Genomic DNA, 22,123 nt, shown 5'->3' on the forward strand with positions numbered 1-22,123 from the left:
CTATAAAGAACAATAAGCGAAGGAATGTGGTGGGAGCTAAGTTGACACTGGTTCTCTGGTGTCAGTTCTAGTCTCGATAACGACCTCAGATTGGCGAATGCTAGGCATCGCAAGTTTTAACCTTGGCACATATGAGACTAAATAAACATCGACCCTAGGTCCGAGGTAGTGCCGACGTAGGAGCCTGATACCCGAAGCTTTATTAGTATTTCCTGCAATATGCGGAGAAAATACACATGCGAATGGCATTCAATCAATACATTATCTTTGGGTATGTATGTAAAACACTAGAACTGCCTAATTAACTAGTAAGGTATAACTCCGATAGTTAGTCAGTTAGAGCGAGAAGTAACCGATGCCTAAACTCTTGGGTATCAAGCAACTTTCTAGTTTCTTAATACTCACCTTGTGCTCCAATCCGTGTACCGACGCTAGTTTTTCGGTTCTAGTACAAGCGATATATCGATTGTCGAGATCATTATACTCCGCCACAAGGATACAAAAAAAGATAACCACTTTTCAAGGTGGAAATTATTCAGAGTGGGGCCCTAATAATGATTAATATCTAGGACTTGTCAACCCAAAGGCTTATTTAGTGCTGAATGCCTCCAAGGCTAGCATAAAAAGTATTGGTATAGTATCACGCATCCAGAGCATTATAAAGAACATACAATCGAAGAACATCCACAATCAGTGAACAAAATCAAAAATTCAGAATTACATAGCACATTCCTTCGTCAAGTCATAACATAACGATGCAGTTCTTAGGAAGTGCGCGTACAAGAACAGCAAAGCGGAGGGGTATGGATAGTACAACCAGGTCGGGAACAAAGTGACCGATGAGATAATGGCAAGCCGAGGACACCACCCACAAGCACAGCCAACGAGTCGAGCCTCATTCTCATTCCTGACTCTGCACCTTGTTGTCACCCTTCACAGCCTCAGCATAAGTGGGTGGTGGGGGCGCGCTGCTGCTTCCCGCATTCCCACTATCTTCGGTCTGGTTGTGTGGTTTGTTCGCCGGAGCAGGCGCCGGCTGGCCGTGAGGGTTAACTGTGCCATATCCGCGCTGGGAGGGGTGTTGAATAGGCTGGTGAGAGACGTAGTAATAGGTAACATTGCCGTTCTCCAGATCACGACGTCGACTCCCGCCACCGGGGATGGGCTCGTAGGCTACATCGTCATCGTTTGGTTCCGGATACTTGAGGATGATGTACCATGCGTGGATGAGACCCGGGAAGAAGCAGAGTAGGGTGAGGGTTATGTTGATGATCGAGTCTGCGGTGCAGAACCCTGTCTTGACCCAGACTGTTGATGCAAGGGTTTGATTAGCATTGTGACTACCGAGTGGAGGTGGATTTGCGGGTTTGCGGGTGGACTTACCTGCGATCGGTGGGAAGAATACGGCGAGTACTGCTAGGAAAATGTCGGAGCTGCACATGGCTCAAGGTGTCTCTGAGATCTGGTGGGAAAATGTGAGTTGTATCAAGTACACTAGGGATTTGTGGCAATGGTCAGAGAGCTTTTCCACCGTTTGGACGAGTCGCAGATTGTCTGACGGCAGCCTGGTTCCAGATCAGATGATGTCAATGGTCACATGACCACTCCATAATTCGCCAGAGCCCTACATTGTACATCATACATAGCATATTGTGTGACTCTCTACAATATACACTTTCTATTATATTTCCAAGTAAGGTAAAAGTAAATTTACTGATCTATACAAGTAGAAATCAGACTTATCCGATATCTGCCCAAGCGGGGGGGGCAGTTTTGAATAAAATGTACTAAGTTTTGTAAGTACCTGGTACATGCAGCTGCCGGGTACCTGCTGCTTGCGACCGGGTACCCTGTACTCCATATTCCGTCCCAAGTGTGCACATCAGTCCCTCGCATTCTCAACCGATAGCTCACATACGTTGAAATGCGCTGCATCCATTGCCAAATTCTGTGCAAGAAGCAAGGGAAATTCGGGAAATTAATGTCAAGCTCCAGAGACTGGTAATAATATAGTTTCCCCAAGTTTTCGAGTTTTTCCGGACGGCAAAGGGTGATATAGCGATCGTCTCCCTAAGCCGCTAACGGGTCACTAGCGAGGCTGGTGATGAACAGAATCAGAATCTGACAATAGACGCCAATCATAACTGACTTGGATAACCGTTGTCATTGTCGAATATTGTATTTTATAGTACAATCTATGTACCAGGTAGAAATTCAGTCCCAATTGAAGTTCGATACCCAAAGAGTCCGGAGAATAAAGAGAGAGAAAAAAAAGGTAAACAACGCGGAACTACTGCCCCCCACCCCCTTTTTATCATTTTAGTTATTATTGTCTTTCTTCAAGTCCCATCTACGGAATAAGATAACAAGGTTGAGCTTAGCGTGTCTGAACCTGTACAGCCGATTATGCCTGTTTCCCGTGTTTCATAATTGGCCTTTTTCCCAGCAGTTCATCTCCCTAGCCCCCTGTTACCCACAAGCCCAGACCATCTTGAAGGTCTAATCTTGTCTTTTCCAATCTTAGAACTTCGTCTTGTCATCTCTTTCTCCGTTTTTCGAATTCAGGCCTACGGGGCTCGGTTGACCTTTCCTTCCGGGCGTTGAGAACCCCGAGTCACTCGTTTACCTGCCTTTGACGCGTTTTTCTTCTTTTCGAGCTTGAGTTTCGACCTGGGGTCGACACATTCTATCCAATTTTCCCATTCGAATATCCGATTCGCATCACGCCTAGAAACATTCTCGATCGCAACCTGACACATTCCGCGCCGATATAACCCAAAGGGGGTCCATTTATACGACCAGACTGCCAATATTGCCCGGCATGTCGAACTGCATTTCCCTCAAGGGGTCAAGTGCCTGCCCTGCCTGGAGTAGCTCGTCCATTTCAACCAGTTCCAGTCTATATGCGGACTTGTGAGTGGAAATTCGCCCGATTAGGCATGGGGGGAAAAACCGATTGCTGACAATGCACTGCTAGCCCTTTCCTTAAAAGCGTATCGAATCTGACGGATTTCGATAATTCATTAAAGGACTATATCAATGGATCATATATCTCGACAAAGTATGTGTTGGCATCAATGGACCGGGAGAAGAGTCACTAACGGGCCTAGGTATGATGACTTACTGGGATGCCAAGGCATGAATTCGAGCGCGCCCAACAACTACTATGCCCAGTATACAACCAGTGTTTTGTGCAGCAGTGTCGTGCAAAGCTCCATATCCGACTGCAAACTTTCCACGGCTGAATCGGTACCAATTTGCGTCGATACATGCGCTCTTTGGGCCCGGAGTGAGCAGGAGACAATGGCAAACACAGACTTATGCACCAGTGGCGACAAGAACTATACGGACCTAATCTATGCCGAATTGACCATCTGCGAAAAACCATCCAACGCCCTTTCTGGAGATTGTGTCAAAGGAGCTGCGAATGAGCCTCACAACTGCGGCTTTGGGACAAATACCATTGGTCTCTGCACTTTTTGCGCCAACGGCACCGATAGCTGCTGCACGAAATCCAACGCCACGAGTCGCTGTGACGGTGTTGCAGTACCGACTGTTACTCTACCACCTCTCACGCCCTCGCCCTCCGCCACCGGAAGTCCTAGCCATCGCTTGTCGGGCGGCGCAATTGCCGGAATCGTAATTGGCGCCGTTGTAGGAGCTGCCATTCTAGGTGCTCTCGCCTTCTTTTGCATTTTCATGCGCCGCCGTCGTCGTGAGACCCAAAACGAAGCTGCACTCAACCAACCAAACCCACAAAGAAAGGGCGGATCGCCATCAATGCAGCAGCCCCCAAGCCCAACGTCGTACAACATGGTGCCAGGAGGCCGAGTCACACGGATGTCTGCACTTCGCGAAGTGCCTAGTCAATCATCGCCCGCCTATTCGCGCACCTCCGCGGCGATGTACGGCAGCGGAGCCAAGTACAGCGACACGTCAGACTCAGAAGGCACGGGCGCCAGTCCAGGAGCTATGTCCAAGAGAATTCCACCAGTGACAGGGAAACGACATGGCTCACTCTCGAGCAGCTCGGTTCTGGCTGGACTAGAAAGCGACAGCTCGCCTCGCTCCGGCCCGACGAACCAATACTCTTCCCCCGAAGCAGTAACCAGTGGTCGATCTGAGCAGCTGTCTTATTTCCGCGACTACTACTCTCAAGATGAGATTCACGCTGGTGACAAGGTTGCCGTCCTGTGGGCGTACTCGCCACGCGCAGGTGACGAATTCGAACTCGACCGAGGCGAGATGTTGAGGGTAATTGGCATCTGGGACGATGGCTGGGCGACGGGTGTGCGACTCCCCGAGCGTGCCGAGGACCAAGATATGCACTACCGCGAACAGCGCGACAGTGGTGTCTCGAATGGCTCACGGATGCATCCTTCGTCGCCCATGCCGTCAGGTGAGATCAAGGCTTTCCCCTTGGTCTGTATCTGTCTGCCGCAGCACTGGCACAAGATCATCGACGGCGGCCAGGAAGACGAGGAAGTTTGAGCACGGTTCTCAATTCTCAGTTTTCATGCAAACTTACGTTTTGACGACAGCGCGTTGATCCTTCTGTTCCGTCCAGTGCTTTTTACGCCCCGACTGGCCATCCCCCAAACGATCTCAACAATCGACTTAGTGCTCCTTTATACTCGTATTCGATATACCCCCCATTTTATGACGGTCATCTCGTCTTTCTCATTTTGACCCTTTTTTTTCTTCTATTATCTTCTTCCACTTGATCCGTGTGGAACCGGTCGCTGGCGCATCGGGCTCGGTCAATGTGCTCTTTGCTCCTAGAGCACATTTCCGGTCTTTTTACGTACTACACCTCGGTTTGCCACTTGAGACTACTTCTATACCCCGATGGATGAGCGCCGCTGAAGGTTGGTCAGAAGATATCGGACACATATAGTGCACGCTTTAATGTATGTACATAATTAGACCAATTTTATCCAAGGACCTTAGTTAAGGTACAATAATTTCTCTACCACCTTACATATATGACAAATGGATCATTTCTGCAGGTCCCCCACATCTGTTCAATCCTTAGCCGCGAACGGGGAACGGCAACGGAGTTAACGACTCGATTTCGCGATTGATTAACAATTAAGTACATTTTACTAATCCAACCCCTCATTTCGCAATGTGGTTTAGAATGGCGTTTCTTCTTCTTCTATATAACTTCCTTCCCTAACCTCTTAGGTACTCCTACATAATTACCACACCTCAATTCATCATGTCCTCCCCAAAGATCGTCCTCTACACCAACCACCTGTGCCCCTGGGCTCACCGCGCACACATCGCACTCAAGGAAATCGGCCTCGAGTATGAAGAAGTCATAATCGACCTGAACACACCGCGTGAGCCGTGGTATCTGGAAATCAACCCAGTAAGTGCCGAGCCCTCTTCCCCAGCGCTCTTGTCATCTACACATAACCTACACTGCATACCACGCCTCATACACTATAACCCATATATTAACATCTCCAATAGCGTGGCCTCGTCCCCACCATCACCTATGATGGAACCATCGTAACCGAATCCGGCATCGTCGCCCAATTCCTCGCAGACGCCCACCAAACCCACCTCCTCCCCCCTTCCTCCCCAACCGAAAACGCCCTCTACCGCGCCCGTCTCAGCTTCTTCGTAGACGCCTTCTTCAGCAAAGTCCTCCCATCATTTTTCGCCAGTCTCCGCGCCGCCGATGAGACCGAGCGCGATGCCGCCGCTGAGCAGCTCGTCGCTGCCATCGTGAAGGAGGTTGAACCCCTTCTGGCAGACACGGAGGGCAAGGGTCCATTCTTTGGTGGTAGTGAGAAGTTAACCCTTGCGGAGGTGCAGTCGGGATCGTTCTTGTTGCGGATTTTGAGCTTTGCGAAGCCCGAGCATGGACTTGTTTCTGCTAAGTTGTCAACCTTGTTGGAGCAGGCTCCCAGGTTCAAGCGTTGGGCGGAGGCGACTGCTGCGCATGAGAGTGTTAATTTCATTTATGATGAGAAGTTGGTTGCGGATAAGATGAGGGCTAAGTTTGCGCCGGCGGCGAAGGTTTAGGTTTTTGTGTTTGTATGTATCTAGGTCCTGGGGGTTGGGTTTAGGATTAGAGGTGGTGCATAGTTACATAGTTACTTAGGCTGAGGTTCGCTTAATGTTGTTTATGGATTGAGGAATGAGAATGAATTTGTCAGGCATGATATTTATGATATTTTTGTATTTTTGGTTTGGATATATATATTGGTTCGGTATGAAATTATTTATACATAGATCTATATACACAGACACTTTTCCGGGTTGTATGCGAAGATATACATATATTGGTTATAAGTTACATTATTACCCCTACCGAGTTAGTATTCATATTGCATCTTGATGATCAATAAAATAATAGGGATAGGAAAAACTGCTTCTTACTGCATCAACCACAAAGTACATGGTGGGCCAGGACAAAAATAGCCACTGACGTGTCCCATGGTTGACCCGGTCTATTTTAGCCCGCAGACACCCACATTAGAGAGAGGCTTACTTCGAACATCTACAGGTATGTACCTAGTACATGTTATGCAGCTACAGCCTAATATTATGTGATTTCAACCCCTAGTGTACATAATGCCCGGAGTACCTGGTACTTCGAGACTGCAAAGGGAAAAAACTCATGAGGACACAAATATTGTTCCATATCAGCTCGTACACCAGTCACTATATGCCATTTCCCCCATTGTTTAAGCCAAACCCCCTAACAGCCTCGGAAAGCCCAAAAATCCAAAAAAACAAACACTATAAGATCAATTATCTACACGCTATCCAACCTGTAAACAGGTACCGAGCACTTGAATTATCAAAAGTCTGATATCACGTGCAGCCACCCCCACTATGGCCCATGGCAACACCTGGGAAACAATTCACCCCTCAAACTCCATCTTCCCCGTCTCAACCGTCTCCGTTGCTCGATCTCCGCCTCCTTCAATCCTTTGTAAGTCATTGGAGGGCATGCTACTTTGACTTCTCATGTCAAACCAAGAAGCTCGAGGGACCCCCTGAGTTTGGCCATCTCAGCTACTGACATAGCACTCGACAGCCCCGTCCTTTTTTTGTCTCCCTCATCTACATAAGCCATCATGTCGGTTAGTATTGACCCCCAAAACTCTGGTATACAATATCCAGTACTGACTATGATATTGCGCAGCTCGCATCCGGGTAAGTCGTCGGTGGTTCCCGCGCTCGCAACCTCTTTCCCCTCACTTCCACCACTTATTGACATTTCGCCCCCTACAGTGTCCAGATCCAGGATGACTGCATCACTGCATTCCAAGACTTCAGCCGCAGCCACGGAAAGACCAAGTACATCATCTACAAGATTGCCGACGACAAGAAGTCGGTTGTTGTAGACTCAGTCGGCAAGGACCAGGACTACGAGGTCTTCCGCAACGAGCTCGCCGATGCCAAGGACAGCCAGGGCCGCGCCTCTCCCCGTTACGCCGTCTACGATGTCGAGTACGAGATTGCCGGCGAGGGCAAGCGGTGCGCATTCCCATATTCGCAATTGTTTCTTGGACACCCCGCTGACTTGATTGTTCCCACAGCTCCAAGATTATCTTCATCTCTTGGGTGCCTAGCGAGACCCCCACTCTCGTAAGATTACCACCAGACCCAGGCTCAGCCCCAGGCTCCAACGCAATAACTAATTTTATTTTCAGTGGTCCATGATCTACGCCAGCACTCGCGAGGTTCTCAAGAACGCCCTTAACGTCGTCACTTCCATCCACGCCGATGACAAGTCCGATATCGAGTGGAAGACAGTCCTGAAGGAGGCTAGCGGTGGCAAGGCATAGATGACAGCGCCGGCTGGATCCGGGCTGCGCGACTGATAGGGGTGCGCCCTTGACGGCGCCGCGGAACGATCAATTCATAACCTTCTCTGCACACCGTTCTCCCATTTTCTTCTTAGTTGCAATGCAAGACCGTTACGACTTGGCCCGTGTTTGTTTTCATTTCGCGAGAGGCCTGAAAGAGTCTTGATTTCACTCCCAGCTTGTTCTAATCGTTCTGAATGATTTTCCACCTCAGGTTTGAGGGTATTTGGTTAACCGGGCACCGAATCTTGCTGCCTGTTGGTTTATTTTGCACATGGTGGGCGACGAGAGCTTCAGGATGCATGTTGTTGAATTGTAGAATAGTTAAGCAAACCGGACAACTCCTGGCTTTTCCTGCGAAGTTATTGCTTGACTGGAGCTAGTTTAAAGGCGGTTAAAGATTCCGACGATGGTCAAAAGACTTGAGCGACTGGCTGAAAATGGGAAAATTTGCGAATAGAGGAATAATAACTGTCGAAAAAAAAAAAAAAGTGCATAAGCCACTGAAAGAATATCAACATCATGCCATATCTGAAAATGATGATGATGCTCACTGGCAGAGAGAGCCGGTTTGGGCGATGAACCAATGAGAGGGCGGCCAAACCAAAACTGCGCTAGTCCCGACCGGATCCTCGCCTTTCCACCTCAAACCACAAGAAACGTCTTCAAGTCATTCCCCATCCACGATCCTCCTCCACTCTCTCCTAAGCCGTGCCCTGGCGTGCTCTCTGGCTTTCAATCTCCCAATCTCCCTCTAATTACCTCAATTGAAACCGATTTCGACGTGGTGCTGCCACCTCCCGCCTGCCGCACAATGTTTCTTCGCACCGTCTCTCGCGCTGTCCCTCGCAGCACCGCGGCCATCCGTGCTGCCCCGACTGCCTCTGTGAACGCCCTGCAGACCCGCGCTGCTTCGGACCATGCTATCCCCAACCCTACCCTCGCCAACATCGAGAAGCGCTGGGAGGGCATGCCCCCTCAGGAGCAGGCCGAGCTCTGGATGCAGCTCCGTGACCGCATGAAGACCGACTGGCACCAGTTGACCCTCCAGGAGAAGAAGGCCGGTACGTGATATTCCTAGAGCGGGAGGTCTTGAAAGACGGCCTTTCGCTTCGACTACCCTGAGCCTTCCGAGGTTATTTGTGTCGGGGTGGCCCGAACCCTCGAACAATCACAATTGTCTTTATAAGTAGTTATCTTTCGCTGACTGGAATTCTTTCCTTACTACAGCTTATTACATTGCCTTCGGTGCCCACGGTCCCCGCGCCCAGGCCCCCAAGGGTGAGGGCTTGCGCGTGTTCGCCAAGGTTCTCCAGCTCACTGCCGTCTCCGTTGCTCTCTTCTACGCCGTCCACGCCTTTGCCGGCAAGCAGCCCGGCACCATGTCCAAGGAGTGGCAGGAGGCCTCCAACGAATATGCCCTGGTACATATCCCATCACCCCTTTTCCGATCGCAGTCGGGAGAAGTCTCTGCCCCAGACAAATTGGACGATGCTAACCTATCCGACTACAGAAAGAGAAGATCAACCCTATCCACGGCATCAGCAAAGAGGGTTATGAAGGCAAGGGCTTCGTCCAGAGCCCCCCTGCCGAGAAGTCATAGATGTACTAGCTGCCCGACCAGGAATGATTTGATATCTACGCACGGACGGCGACACCCATCGCACGACCTAGAAGTCGATTTTCTTGCCAGCTACTCTTTCTATAGCCATGTTCGACAAGTCTTTGTATCGGAGGATGGATCTCCGCCCGTGCGCGCGGCCGTCGACTGTTCCCCCATTCTATCTTTTTTGGCAAGCATTGGAAAATGCGTGTATCCCGTACTGTGCTATAATCAATGTATCTCTTTTGTAGCCATAGAGCCTGAGCTTTTGATGAGTATAAAGATCTATAAAAATACCTGTAATAGTTCCCTTGCACCGACATGGTGTGGTCTACGGAGTGAATCGGAAGCCAACGTAAGTGCGGAGAATCCCTGCGGGAACACGGTTTCGAGGGTATATAATAAGGGTTAGTTCGATGTTTTAATGGAGGTTATGAGGTAGAAAATAATATAAATATAAACCAACATTATGAATTATAATTATAATTATAACTATAATGAACATATTTAGCTTCAGAATAGCATTTAGTGTATTTTCCTACTATAACTAATAGGCCAGTTCTATATTTTCGACCCGGAACTGGTTGACCCCCCAACATGTCAGAGTTTTTCCGATATTCGGACCAAAGGGCCATTGACTTTCATGATATATACTTTGGATACCATTGAAACACCTTAATTAGCAACTTACTTCCCTTAAAATATGAAGATTTCCAAGCTTTCTCCCGGGGAACGATGTCATTTAGAAAAGAAAATACGCTGTGGCTCCCCTGCACCCGGCCGCCAAGCCCCGGTGTGTGTGCGCGAATTCCAGGGCAACGGGCTGAGCTCTCCCTCGGTCACCACCTCACCACACAAGATTGGTATCAATGGGCATCTAAAATTGATAAAGATGAAGATTTATATCTAAAAAACAATTCTAAATTAGAAAATCAAGCTCTTTTCCCTGTAGAAAGCTCAAGTTGGTGCTCGGTTCATCACGGGATCGTCGGCAAAACCGCCCCGGAAAGGCTAAGGGCGACCAGTCCCCATCCACCAACCTCTTCCCTTCCTCTTCTTCCCTCTTTTCCCGTTCCAACCTCACCTCTTCCTTTCATCACATCTCGCTCTTCAACACCGTCATTATGTTCAAGAGGTATGATTTGATCATCAATCCAATCTTCTTCTCCTTTTCATTTCGAAACTAATTTTTTTATTCTCTCTAGCGGTCTCGCCCGGTCCTTTGGGAGGGCTGCTTTTGCCCGGACGACCCCCGTCGCCCGCGCTTTCCAGCCTATCCGCTCCAATGCTCTCCCGGCTCTCACTGCCCGTTTCGCTAGCTCCGATGCTTCTTTGACTGGAAAGGTTCACCAGGTCATTGGTGCCGTCGTTGACGGTACGTGTTGTCGACTCCTGACGGAATGGGGACCACGCGAAAATCTTTTCCCTGGACCCAATCCATCACCGAAACCATCGCAATCAACCCCAAAATCATCAACAAAACCGTATCTGACTTTATATTCGCCATATTACAGTGAAGTTCAGCGGAGAGAAGCTCCCTGCCATTTACAACGCCATTACCACCACCAACAACGGCCAGAAGCTCGTTCTGGAGGTTGCTGTACGTGATCTGATTGGCTGAACCTTGATTCAAATCCGCAACACAAGCTAACAATGACCTTCTAGCAACACTTGGGTGAGAATGTCGTCCGTACTATTGCCATGGACGGTAAGCTTCATACCCCCCTTCCTCACCCCCTTTCTTGGGCCACCGTGTCGTTCCCTACCCGATCGGGGGACCCACTGAGCTGTGGCCCTACTGTCTATGAGAGCTTCAACTAACGTCATCTAAAGGTACCGAGGGTCTCTCCCGTGGTGTCATCGCCGAGGACACTGGTGCTCCCATCACCATCCCCGTCGGTCCCGCCACTCTCGGCCGTATCATCAACGTCACTGGTGACCCCATTGACGAGCGTGGTCCCGTCAAGGCCACCAAGTTCGCTCCCATTCACGCCGATCCCCCTGCGTTCGTCGACCAGTCCACCTCTGCCGAGATTCTTGTCACCGGTATCAAGGTTGTCGACCTGCTCGCCCCCTACGCCCGTGGTGGTAAGATTGGTCTCTTCGGTGGTGCCGGTGTCGGTAAGACCGTGTTCATTCAGGAGCTGATTGTAAGGATTTTCCTCTCTTTTAATTGCATTGCAAAATTGGATAAAATGGCTTATACTTTGACCTATTTAGAACAACATCGCCAAGGCCCACGGTGGTTACTCCGTGTTCTGTGGTGTCGGTGAGCGTACCCGTGAGGGTAACGATCTGTACCACGAGATGCAGGAGACTGGTGTCATCCAGCTTGAGGGTGACTCCAAGGTCGCCCTTGTGTTCGGTCAGATGAACGAGCCCCCCGGTGCCCGTGCCCGTGTTGCCCTGACCGGTCTGACCATTGCCGAGTACTTCCGTGACGAGGAGGGTCAGGATGTGCTGCTCTTCATTGACAACATTTTCCGTTTCACTCAGGCCGGTTCTGAGGTGTCTGCCCTTTTGGGTCGTATCCCCTCTGCCGTCGGTTACCAGCCTACCCTGGCTGTTGACATGGGTGTCATGCAGGAGCGTATCACCACCACCCAGAAGGGTTCTATCACCTCCGTCCAGGCCGTCTACGTGCCCGCTGACGATCTGACTGATCCCGCCCCCGCCACCACCTTCGCTCACTTGGACGCCACCACTGTGTTGTCTCGTGGTATCTCCGAGTTGGGTATCTACCCCGCTGTCGACCCTCTCGACTCCAAGTCCCGTATGCTCGACCCCCGTATCATCGGTGACGAGCACTACAACACCGCCACCCGTGTCCAGCAGATGCTCCAGGAGTACAAGTCCCTCCAGGATATCATTGCCATTCTCGGTATGGATGAGTTGTCCGAGGCTGATAAGCTCACCGTCGAGCGTGCCCGTAAGCTCCAGCGTTTCCTGTCCCAGCCCTTCGCCGTCGCCCAGGTCTTCACTGGTATCGAGGGTACCCTTGTTGACTTGAAGGACACCATTTCCTCCTTCAAGGCCATCATTGCTGGTGAGGGTGACGACCTCCCCGAGGCCGCCTTCTACATGGTTGGTGACATCAACGCCGCTCGCGCCAAGGGTGAGAAGATTCTCGCTGAGCTTGAGAACAAGGCCTAAATGTAATTTTGTCATTTGCTAGCTAGCGCCGTCTTAACTTCCCCCTTCCATCTTCAAGCTCTTCCTCTCCTTTTCTTTTTTCCTCTTATCCCTCACCTATTCTCTATTGGTTCTCCCAGTTTCATTTTAATTCCCTTTGTCAGAACACTCAAAATGTTCCAACGTTGTACGCGACAACATAATTTTCCCTTTTTCGAGGCGTGTATATTACCATGTACATTACCCGATCTAAGAGAAAAGCAAAATGCAACAAGGAAAGGGATTTGATTTCACTTCTATTTTGCACTGCATCGTCGTCGCTCAACGTTGGAATACCCTTGTTTCGTTCTCTCTAGACTCGATCCGAAAGGAACCCGAGCAAGGGAATATGAAATGTCTGGTGATGGACTGAGGGCTGAATCGTGGTGTTGGGGATTTGTGAATGAGGAGTTGGGGGTTACTTGGTGGTTTGGGGGAGGTTGATATGCGTTCGTCTATCTTAGCGAGTTGATGGGATTTTAAAGCCGGTCTGGATTGGAGATACCTTACACAAACCCCCCCCCCCCTCGACCGGCGTGTTTCATTATTTTGTGTATTTAGAGTTCAAAACCTGATTCTCGACATTTCCTTTGTGATTGTGTCCTGGGTTTTCGTAGAGATCGTAGATGTAGATGTAGTAGTGGTAAGTATAGTTCATGGACGGGTTGTGATATATGGATGTGCAACCATCCTAGTCAACTCGATCGTCCAGGCTGGTCTTGTCTGCATATAGCTTGTAGTCCGTTCTGATTCATTCTCGTTCACGTTATATGGTCCCTTTCAAATCAACCCTTGAGATGATATTTGTATACTACCTACAGAGGAATTGCCCATCACAGTATCTCCCTTAAAGCTCTTTCTGTCCAGTCTACAATGGCGAACGGCGTTAATAAAAACAGTGTATATGATATGAGACTACTAGACATAGGTAGCGGTGGTTAGAAACAAAATGCAGGACATTACACAACGAAGAAGTCGAGTCAAGCGCACCATCAAAGAACAACACCCAGAACCAGCATTAGCCAGCACAAGATATTGAATCTCTGATTCGGCCGCGTGCAAGACACAGACATGGATTGGCGTTCGCATTACAGAGTATCTTCCAGAGCCAGGACCTGTAAACACATAGGGTCAGCAAACCAGACACAGAAAGACAGATGAACAGCAAAGGAAGGAGAAGAAACATACCAAAGCAGTCCTTGTAGGAATATAAACCTGCACAAAATTCCCCCTCCCATTCCATCCCATATCAGTGGTAAAGAACCTCGTCTCCTTAACATTCCTCCCAAACCCACCGAAATCCTTCTCATCGGTATCAAGCACAATGCGATACGTACCAGGGACATCAACCCCAACACGATAATCCGTAAAGCTCTTCTTAGCATTGAAATTGAAGATCCAAAGCAATCCAGCCCTTTCAAAGACAAGTACCTTGTCACTCTCATTCTTCAAACTGATATACGCCTGCGGCGCAGAAAGCCATCTGTACTTCTGCTCGGCCAGCTGCATCCCGCGATCGAACTCGTTCAGGAACTGGTACCGTAGAAGAGGGTCTTCGGTTAGGTTTAGTTGGCGGCGAGCGTACCAGAAGGAATTGTCGTTTCCGGCGCGTGGGAAGTCGAGCCATTCGGGGTGGCCGAATTCGTTGCCTTCGAAGTTTAGGTAGCCCTCGCCGCCTAGGGCGTGGGTTACAAGTCGGATCATTTTGTGCAGGGCCATGCCGCGCTCGATCACTGGGGTGAATTCGGTTAATTTCGACATGTGCGTGTACATCTCTTTGTCGCAGAGCCACATCATTAGGGTCTTGTCGCCGACGAGGCTGTGGCGTTTTGTCAGGTGGGTTGATTGGATGGATAGGGCTGGAGGGTGGTTGGGATTTGGACTTACGCTTGGTCGTGGCTCTCGGCGTAGGCAATGGTCTTCTCGCCATGGCGTCGGTTGGTGAGCGTGAAGGAGATGTTGGCCATGTCCCACTCGTCGTCTGTGCTTTCCTTGAGGAGCTTGATCCACATGTCGGGGACGGCCATTGCGAGGCGGTAATCGAAGCCAGCACCGCCTAGTTTGTGGGGTAGACACAGTGCAGGCATGCCGGAGACATCCTCTGCGACTGTGATGCAGTCTGGGTAGAGTTCGTGCAACATCTCGTTTGCTAGGGTGAGGTATGTTACGCCCTCCTCGTCGACGGATGGTCCGAAGTACTCGTGATACCCACCGGAGAAGCCACTGTTTCTTTTAGTTAGCAGGCTCTTCTAATACATACTAGAAGAATGCACGTACGTTCCGATACCGTGGTGCGAATAGAGCATGCTGGTCACACCATCGAAGCGGTATCCATCGAATCCATATTCTTCCATCCAGAAGCGCAGATTACTCAAAAGGAAACGCAGAACCTCGTGACTTCCATAATTGAACAGACGGCTGTCCCACAGCTCATGACGGCCCTTGGCACCGCCATGGAAGTAGAGGTGGTCCGTTCCATCGAACTCATTGATTCCATCAATGACGTTCTTGGAGGCATGGCTGTGAACCACATCAAGCAGCACAACCAACCCCAAGCTGTGGGCTGTATCAACAAGCTCCTTCAGATCCTCTGGGGATCCGTAGCGACTGCTCGCCGCGAAGAAGTTGCTCACCTGGTACCCGAAGCTAGCATAGTACGCATGCTCCATGATGGCCATTAGCTGGATTGCATTGTATCCCAGATACTTAATGCGGGGGAGCATATTCTTCGTAAACTCCTTGTATGTAGCGACCCTAGTCTCCGGCGACGAAATGCCGACGTGGGCCTCGTAGATTCGCAGACTCTCGGGCTTCTTGGGCCGTGCATGCTGGAATTTGTATACCTCTTCCGCGGGCGGGTTCCAGAAAACGGCATCGTATGCAGGCGACACGGTCAGGTCTTGGACTACGCGCTTGATCCAAGCGGGGATTCGGTAGATGCGCTCGCCGCTGGGGAGCACCATTGTAATCTGTGGAGTTATTAGCGGGGTATTCCACTAATGTGTATGGCTGGTATGATTACCTTGATCTTGCTGTCGTGGGGAATAGCGGCAGCGCCGTCCTTCGGTGGTACTGTTACATTCCAGATGCCGAAGCTATTCTTCGTCATGGGGTTGGCATTGACGTCCCAGTTGTCTACGAGTCTCAGTCAAGCTCATCAAATATGGCTCGTACACAACGTACTGAATTCGCCGACCAAAGAAGCCTCCGTTGCGTTTGGTGCCCATTCTTGGTATTTGATCTCTCCGTTGGGTTGTGCATGTAGTCCGAAGGTTTCGTAGCTCTGATAAGTGCATTAGTTAAGAGGATAGCAATAAATGGGGATGTAATTCACCTTGCTGAACTTGTCCAAGCCACCCTCTGTTTCATTGATGGTCTTGGCCCATTCCTCGACTACCTGGTATCTGTGCTTCAAGACATCGCGATGGGGTTCCAGCCAAGGGTCCAGCTGGATAACACCTATTTTTTTATTTTTTATTGGTTAGAATTGGAATTATATTTGAAAATGCGAGTAGTTGCAAGCTTACCTGTGCCATCGGTGGGAATGTTGGAGCTGTCAATGGTAGAAGACATGTCTGGTGGGGAGAGCTGGAGAGCTTGGGGAGTGGAGAGAAGATGGTCCAGATCAAGGAAATCCAGCGCGGGGACCTCTCAACATGTGACATCAACCCCTCAACGCTTTGTCCTTCGGGTTTTTTGACTTCTTTTTTTTTAAAGTGGGTTTTGCGCTTTGATTTTTTGGTTATTTCAGTCTTAATAAATGCATATGCTACATTGTAGCATTGGACTTTGAACAAGCTCCAGTGGGGATGTGGAGACAGGAACGGATCCGCAGATACAGCTGTTTTCAGACTACAACATACTACTATCTCTAACAGACTATAACAGACTATGTTTCTCATTTTTAACATGCAGGCGAATTGATTCGGACATCCTCAAAGCTTCCAAATAGGATTTTTCGGAGGCTTTGTACAAACTTTCCATGGTGTGGCAAAATTTGAACCTGGAAGCTATATATATATCTAGGTTGCATATATACTCGGAGGACACCTTGCCGTTAGTCGTATTCTCTCACCGGGTGAGTGCTATTACCATGTCAAAAGTTACACGATATTGTGCAGGTACCCGTTCAGGTATACCGGGTCTAGTCTCCTTAAAGAAGCATGTTGGACAACCTTTGGCTAAAGCTGCAATTTTCTGCATCGGGATCTAGGGCAAGATACCAGTAAATAAAGGTACCCCCGGATATAAAGGGGGAATACTTGGGATGAAAATAGGACAATGTACACGATGGTATTGATAAACCAACAGCTTCTCTAATGTGAATCACGTTAGGGGAACGCTATATGGAATCTAGGCATGATTTTGGCACAACTAATTCGCCAAATAGAGCCATAGTACCTCTTCGTGGGTTTCTCAAAGAACCGAGGGAGGTAAAGATCCAGTCTTTCGTTATAAACCATATATTACAAAATGAATAACACACAAGAGCACAGGTATCATAAAAAAAAAAAAGAAGAGTCGTTCAAATCAGCCTCATACAGAGGTATAGGCCGTGTTGTACGCCGGCTCAGGTCTCTGTTCCACGCGGTTGCGAGGCAAGTTCCGGGTCACCACTCCGGCTGTTAAATAGTTGATCATCACCAGGAACTCGGGGACAGTGCTAAAGATGACGCGCACTGGCAAACTGCCTCCGGAGGCCGAGTGATGGGCAAACGCACTGACAACTGCATAGATAACTCGAACACCAATAAGTGGCATAGCAATCATGACACTAAGGAGTATCTTTTTTATTATTCTTATGAGCCAAAATACTCTTGTAGGAAGGGTGTATTTCCATCATTGTCATACCTTTTCCTCGTCGTCAGATCGGAGACTAGCGGAATTTGCTTTCCAAGAAAAGAAGGCAAATGCTCCCACGATGAGCCACCCGATGGCAAAGATTACCAGGCCGACTTCAAGCAAGATTAAATGCTTGCTGCTAGCAGCCGCAAGTCCAATTCCGGCGCCAATAACCAGGTGAGGGATTAAGAGGCCAAAGCCCCCAAGGAACGCGGGGAGTGTTCGTTGGATGGAATGATTCCTATAACAAATCAGCTTTCATTTTCATTTTTTTCATAGCCAGTTCTGCGGTCAGGACGTACGATTCACTAAGGAGGCCTAGGGCTGCCATCAAAAGCGGCGAGAGACCGATTCCATTGATGATGGAGGCAGTCATGTTGGGCTGTCCAGTTGTAGATATGGCATGGTAAGCCATACCGTTTCCAACCAAGCGCAGTCCGCACATCAAAATCACATAGAGCCAGGCGAGTAGTCCATGTTTTCCATGTTTAGCGAAGCAATAAAAGGCGGGAATAGTTGCAATGGCATAGAAGATTATCTCGGCCAGCTCCAGGCCTTCGGTTGAGTTTGTCATGATGCGAATAGTAGTTTCGCGAGTGCCGGATAAAATCTTGATCTTGTAAGAGGTTGATTGCTTGAGATAAGATCCAATGCGATTCTGGAGTTGGGAGGTGGGTGTTTTCCAACCTTTTAAGCCCAATCCAAGCCTATATCAGAAGGATTTGTCAGGAGGATTTACTCGAAGGATTAGTTTCTATTTTTCCCTATGCAGATCCTTACTTCAATGTAATAGCTAAGCATTAGTGGGGCTCAGCATAGAATTACCATATCACAGCCCTATACCGAGTACGTTAGGTTTGGCCCCCAGTGTTGTATGCGTGTTGAGGCAGTGAGATTGAGATTGGCGATTGATAGCACTTCGCCCCACAGTTATAGCCACCAAGAAAAGCGGAGATCACAGACATTCACGTCGTGGCGGAGTCATTGGAAATTAGTTACAAAGTTGTGCGTGGGAGCCAACTCTGGTTTTTGGAATGAGCTACACAGCTTCCGGTGACAATAATGAATATCCCTCGGTTTCCCGGTCTTCAAATCATCACATTTTCAATTATCCGGCTTCTAATGAACCCCTTTTTTCTCCTTCTAAAGCAACTCTAAAGCATGGGTCTTATCAAGACTGGTCTTACCTTGGCTGGTGTCTATGGCCTTATTAAAGCTGCATCCAAGTGCGTTCTTCACATCTTCTATGCTTTCGCTCTCATACTCATATAATCTCCACTAGGGCCGCTTCTGAACATGAAGACAAGAAGCAAAACCTCCAAAATACTTCCCAGCAACAGTACTATCCTAACCACAACCCGCAAAGGGGCTATATGAATGGAAACTCAATGAACAACCCTCATGTCCAACCATCGTACCCTCCACATGGGCCTCGCTCAAACCATAGCGACGTGTATGAGCCTTCGCCACAAGCACAATCCCGGTCGATTCAGCAGCAGTCGATGGGCTATATAAGGACCATGGAGAACCCTCCGCCATACTATCAGAGCCACCCATACGAAATATAGCGAGATGACAAGACTGGATCAGCTCAGGAATATTACAAATTTAAATAGATATAGCTTGGGTCAAGTTCGCAGGCGTTTACGAGGGAGCTCTAGATTCGATTGGTCTACATTACCAACTAGAATATGAGGATCTATGAAAATGACGCCAAAATGACCACTTTTGGCACCAGGAACGGCCGCTTTTCCCGGTGCGGTAGTCGCCAGATGGCAATGTACTAGTTACTTCTAGTAGTCCATCGTAGGAGGTCAGTAGAAGGTTAGTATTACTAGTGTAAATTACGCCCTAGGAAGCTTGTAGGCGTTAAGCCGATGCCAAGCACTGCCCTGCCTCCTGGTTCAAACCGAACGATTAGAATTGTCTAAGCAGTTGAGACTAACTATTGAATTCTCCTGTCTTAAATAATAACAGGGAATTTCGGATTTTGAGGGCTAACCGGGGGGGAGAGGGGAGGGGTTTCTTTTAGTAAAATAATGACTTTTGGCCTCATAATTTCTAGTATGGCAGTATCTACACTACAGTACGAGCCAGTTTCAGCTACCCCAGACTACCCCCAAACCTGATGCAAGGCACGGTTAGGAAAAGTAAAGTGTGTGTGATAAGCACTTTAAGTATCGTCGTGGCTAGTATAAGCCAGCGAGCAAGAAGGACACTTGGATCGTAGACCTGGAAAATATGGCATAAGAGGGAATATGCATGAGGCTTTGAAGGCTGAATTGAGGCTACGAAAAACATAGCCAAATTACGCGGCAAGCCTTTCTCTCATTGGTCTGGTGCTTGTCCCCTCAGGTGCTCGCCTTTTTGTTTCGTTTCAGGGCAACTACGTGCGACATCAAACTTGGGGTAGTGTCTGGATATTGGAAATGCACGTGAAATTGAGTCTAACTAGGTCAGGGTTGTTTGTTAATCCTTCACAATCAACCTAGATGGTGCATAAGGTAGCCTTAGCTGCTAACTAAGGCGTCCTGCCGAATTCTTAGATAAGTAGGCGGGGCTGGGATGCACCTGATATGATTGGCTAACTCGAGTAGTCATCGATGATCTATCAGTCTAGAAAGCAAAGAATTGCTACATTGCAGTGGCAATGGTGATAGAGGGCCTTAGGCATCCTGATAATAGGGGGCCTTAGGTGTCCTGTCCTGGCTGAAGCAAGCCGCGGGTTGAGTGACAGGGGAACCTTTCAGCTGAAACGGGCTCTGGAAGAAGAAAGGATATTCTCCAATACTACCTATCGATGCACAGAGGGATGATTCACCTGGCTGGCCTGAATTGTCCAAATTTTCTCTTGAATCAAGTATAAAGTCTGCATTATCCATCATACGAAACTGACAAGAATCACTCGTCAACATTCAAAATCCAATACGAAAGTGCCTATCAGATACCATTGAAAGAAGTTCAAGATGCGTTTCACTTCGCAAATGTCGCTAGTACTGCCCTTGGCGATATGCGGCATGTCAACTATTGAAGGGGCAATGGCAGCCTGCTCAGATGGACTTGTGAACGTTGTCTTCAACGGACCCTCCAACTCGGCCCAGTTCCCTCAGAAGTTCTCTCAGATGCCTGGCGCTTCCAACTGGCTTACGTTCAAGTTTGGAACCGAGCCTAAGCAGATTCCAATGATCGGAAACGACAGGGCGGCTGTCAAGAAGGCCATCGATGCGGTCAACGGCCCAAATCCGCCAGACTACCTGCTCACATTCAACGAGCCTGACCATGATTATACTACCGGCAAGGTGATTTTGACTCCACATAACGCCTCTGTTCTCATCAAACCGTTGTTAGAGTCACCTGGAAAGCATACAAAATTCATCGCACCGGTGCCAGCCGCCCAAATGAGCTCCTGGCTTGATAATTTCTTCAAAGAATGTCAATGCAAAGACTCCTTCGCTGCATACAATGTTCATATATATCGAGGAAATGTCGAGGATGCTAAAGCCGAGATAAATGCTTTCCACGACAAGTTCAACGATAAGCCTTTGTGGATTACCGAGATTGGACCGGGAAATAGAACGACAGCTTGCCCGAATCCGCCGCCCTGGAACCAAACGATCAAGTTCATGCAAGAAATTTACGCCTGGGGACAGTCAAAAGAATGGATTCACAAAATCTTTTGGAACACTGGCAATCAGATCACCAGCCATGTAGACAACAATGTGTGCAACTCTTATCTACTTGATGGCAATGATAAGCCAACACCACTGCTGAATCCTTTCAATCACTTGACTTGTTCGTGAATATGGCTACTGCACCTATAGTGGTGAGCAGCTGAAGCTAGACAATCCTACCTTCTGCTGAAGTACCCCTACAAGCAGTAATTGTTGTCTGACAATAGACCGCTGTTGTCAACCAAGAATTGTGAAAAGAGTCATTCTTTTGGAACGTTTTGTATTATTCTCTTGTTGGGCGGAGTGATAGTTGAGAGATTGAGATATTGTTAGTGGGGTTCAGGAGGACGGTAGTAACTAGTTATAGCATCTTCCCTTCGCCTTGCACTGTGGTCCTGAGAACAGAGGTGTCCTAGGAATACCAGAGAATATGGCTATGAACTGTGAGGATCTCACATATACGTAGATGTGGACATTAAGCTTTAGATGAATAATCAATATTAAAAGCTATAGTCGACTCTAGACACAAGACGTAGCGCGAGGAAGCAAAGAAATATAGCTTCCTCGCGTTCAGGGGAATCCAGATGCGCCATATGGGTCCGTGTCCTTCGCTTATTGTATATACCTCATGTCAATCCCTGATGTCAGATGTTTATTTCTGTAAAATGATAAATTCCGTTGTTTTGCAATCTATACGGATATAGCTAACTAACAATAATATACAGTTTTATACAGAGCATGCTATTATAGCAGTCCGTTGGTTCTCCAGGGTTCAATACCCTATATTCCTACCATGTACTCCGTATTCGACCATAGTATCCGATATTAAGCATTAAGTAGAATTTAACATCCGAAACTCATACCGATCTCTACAGAATAATCTTGTGTAATTTTCGCCATAAACGCAATGATCAATCAGATAAACCGACACTAAGTCATCGCCAACGCTAACTCAGGATCGGCAGCAGTCTTGCCTATAAAAATCCGCCCCCATCATCCCCTAT

General features: G+C 48.5%; 10 protein-coding genes across 10 annotated transcripts; 7 read left to right on the top strand and 3 right to left on the bottom strand.

Moving 5' to 3' along the window:
* Window positions 1-901: 901 nt before the first annotated feature.
* Window positions 902-1,441, bottom strand: N7537_003679 (putative stress response RCI peptide; the record flags this gene model as incomplete). The annotated part of the gene is made up of 2 exons (XM_056894737.1): window positions 902-1,308; window positions 1,384-1,441. The coding sequence occupies 2 exons, from the start codon at window positions 1,439-1,441 to the stop codon at window positions 902-904; spliced, it is 465 nt and encodes a 154-aa protein (XP_056754485.1).
* Window positions 1,442-2,813: 1,372 nt separating this feature from the next.
* Window positions 2,814-4,491, top strand: N7537_003680 (SH3 domain protein; the record flags this gene model as incomplete). Its single annotated transcript, XM_056894738.1, has 3 exons — window positions 2,814-2,913; window positions 2,978-3,061; window positions 3,111-4,491. The coding sequence occupies exons 1-3, from the start codon at window positions 2,822-2,824 to the stop codon at window positions 4,489-4,491; spliced, it is 1,557 nt and encodes a 518-aa protein (XP_056754486.1). The 5' UTR covers window positions 2,814-2,821.
* Window positions 4,492-5,190: 699 nt separating this feature from the next.
* N7537_003681 (glutathione S-transferase family protein) lies at window positions 5,191-6,036 on the top strand (the record flags this gene model as incomplete). The annotated part of the gene is made up of 2 exons (XM_056894739.1): window positions 5,191-5,374; window positions 5,479-6,036. Exons 1-2 carry the CDS (start codon window positions 5,222-5,224, stop codon window positions 6,034-6,036), a joined length of 711 nt encoding a protein of 236 aa, XP_056754487.1. The 5' UTR covers window positions 5,191-5,221.
* Window positions 6,037-7,097: 1,061 nt separating this feature from the next.
* Window positions 7,098-7,811, top strand: N7537_003682 (actin-binding ADF family protein; the record flags this gene model as incomplete). The annotated part of the gene is made up of 5 exons (XM_056894740.1): window positions 7,098-7,103; window positions 7,166-7,176; window positions 7,255-7,500; window positions 7,563-7,611; window positions 7,677-7,811. 5 exons carry the CDS (start codon window positions 7,098-7,100, stop codon window positions 7,809-7,811), a joined length of 447 nt encoding a protein of 148 aa, XP_056754488.1.
* A 607-nt stretch (window positions 7,812-8,418) lies between these two features.
* On the top strand, window positions 8,419-9,435 carry N7537_003683 (cytochrome c oxidase subunit IV family protein; the record flags this gene model as incomplete). Its single annotated transcript, XM_056894741.1, has 3 exons — window positions 8,419-8,896; window positions 9,063-9,256; window positions 9,346-9,435. The coding sequence occupies 3 exons, from the start codon at window positions 8,419-8,421 to the stop codon at window positions 9,433-9,435; spliced, it is 762 nt and encodes a 253-aa protein (XP_056754489.1).
* A 963-nt stretch (window positions 9,436-10,398) lies between these two features.
* Window positions 10,399-12,588, top strand: N7537_003684 (F1F0 ATP synthase subunit beta; the record flags this gene model as incomplete). Its single annotated transcript, XM_056894742.1, has 6 exons — window positions 10,399-10,570; window positions 10,641-10,810; window positions 10,950-11,035; window positions 11,101-11,143; window positions 11,269-11,585; window positions 11,656-12,588. Exons 1-6 carry the CDS (start codon window positions 10,560-10,562, stop codon window positions 12,586-12,588), a joined length of 1,560 nt encoding a protein of 519 aa, XP_056754490.1. The 5' UTR covers window positions 10,399-10,559.
* A 1,106-nt stretch (window positions 12,589-13,694) lies between these two features.
* N7537_003685 (1,4-alpha-glucan branching enzyme GLC3) lies at window positions 13,695-16,204 on the bottom strand (the record flags this gene model as incomplete). Its single annotated transcript, XM_056894743.1, has 8 exons — window positions 16,134-16,204; window positions 15,941-16,065; window positions 15,790-15,889; window positions 15,629-15,741; window positions 14,884-15,575; window positions 14,494-14,829; window positions 13,795-14,425; window positions 13,695-13,721 (listed from the first exon to the last, which is right to left on the bottom strand). Exons 1-8 carry the CDS (start codon window positions 16,177-16,179, stop codon window positions 13,695-13,697), a joined length of 2,070 nt encoding a protein of 689 aa, XP_056754491.1. The 5' UTR covers window positions 16,180-16,204.
* Window positions 16,205-17,142: 938 nt separating this feature from the next.
* Window positions 17,143-18,022, bottom strand: N7537_003686 (uncharacterized protein; the record flags this gene model as incomplete). The annotated part of the gene is made up of 3 exons (XM_056894744.1): window positions 17,143-17,391; window positions 17,458-17,689; window positions 17,751-18,022. The coding sequence occupies 3 exons, from the start codon at window positions 18,020-18,022 to the stop codon at window positions 17,143-17,145; spliced, it is 753 nt and encodes a 250-aa protein (XP_056754492.1).
* Window positions 18,023-18,609: 587 nt separating this feature from the next.
* On the top strand, window positions 18,610-19,016 carry N7537_003687 (uncharacterized protein; the record flags this gene model as incomplete). The annotated part of the gene is made up of 2 exons (XM_056894745.1): window positions 18,610-18,674; window positions 18,731-19,016. 2 exons carry the CDS (start codon window positions 18,610-18,612, stop codon window positions 19,014-19,016), a joined length of 351 nt encoding a protein of 116 aa, XP_056754493.1.
* Window positions 19,017-20,432: 1,416 nt separating this feature from the next.
* Window positions 20,433-21,248, top strand: N7537_003688 (uncharacterized protein; the record flags this gene model as incomplete). The annotated part of the gene is made up of 1 exon (XM_056894746.1): window positions 20,433-21,248. One exon carries the CDS (start codon window positions 20,433-20,435, stop codon window positions 21,246-21,248), a length of 816 nt encoding a protein of 271 aa, XP_056754494.1.
* Window positions 21,249-22,123: the final 875 nt, after the last annotated feature.

Source organism: Penicillium hordei, assembly GCF_028827395.1.
Source record: "Penicillium hordei strain IBT 12815 chromosome Unknown utg000002l_segment0_segment0, whole genome shotgun sequence".
NCBI classification, from domain to species: domain Eukaryota; kingdom Fungi; phylum Ascomycota; class Eurotiomycetes; order Eurotiales; family Aspergillaceae; genus Penicillium; species Penicillium hordei.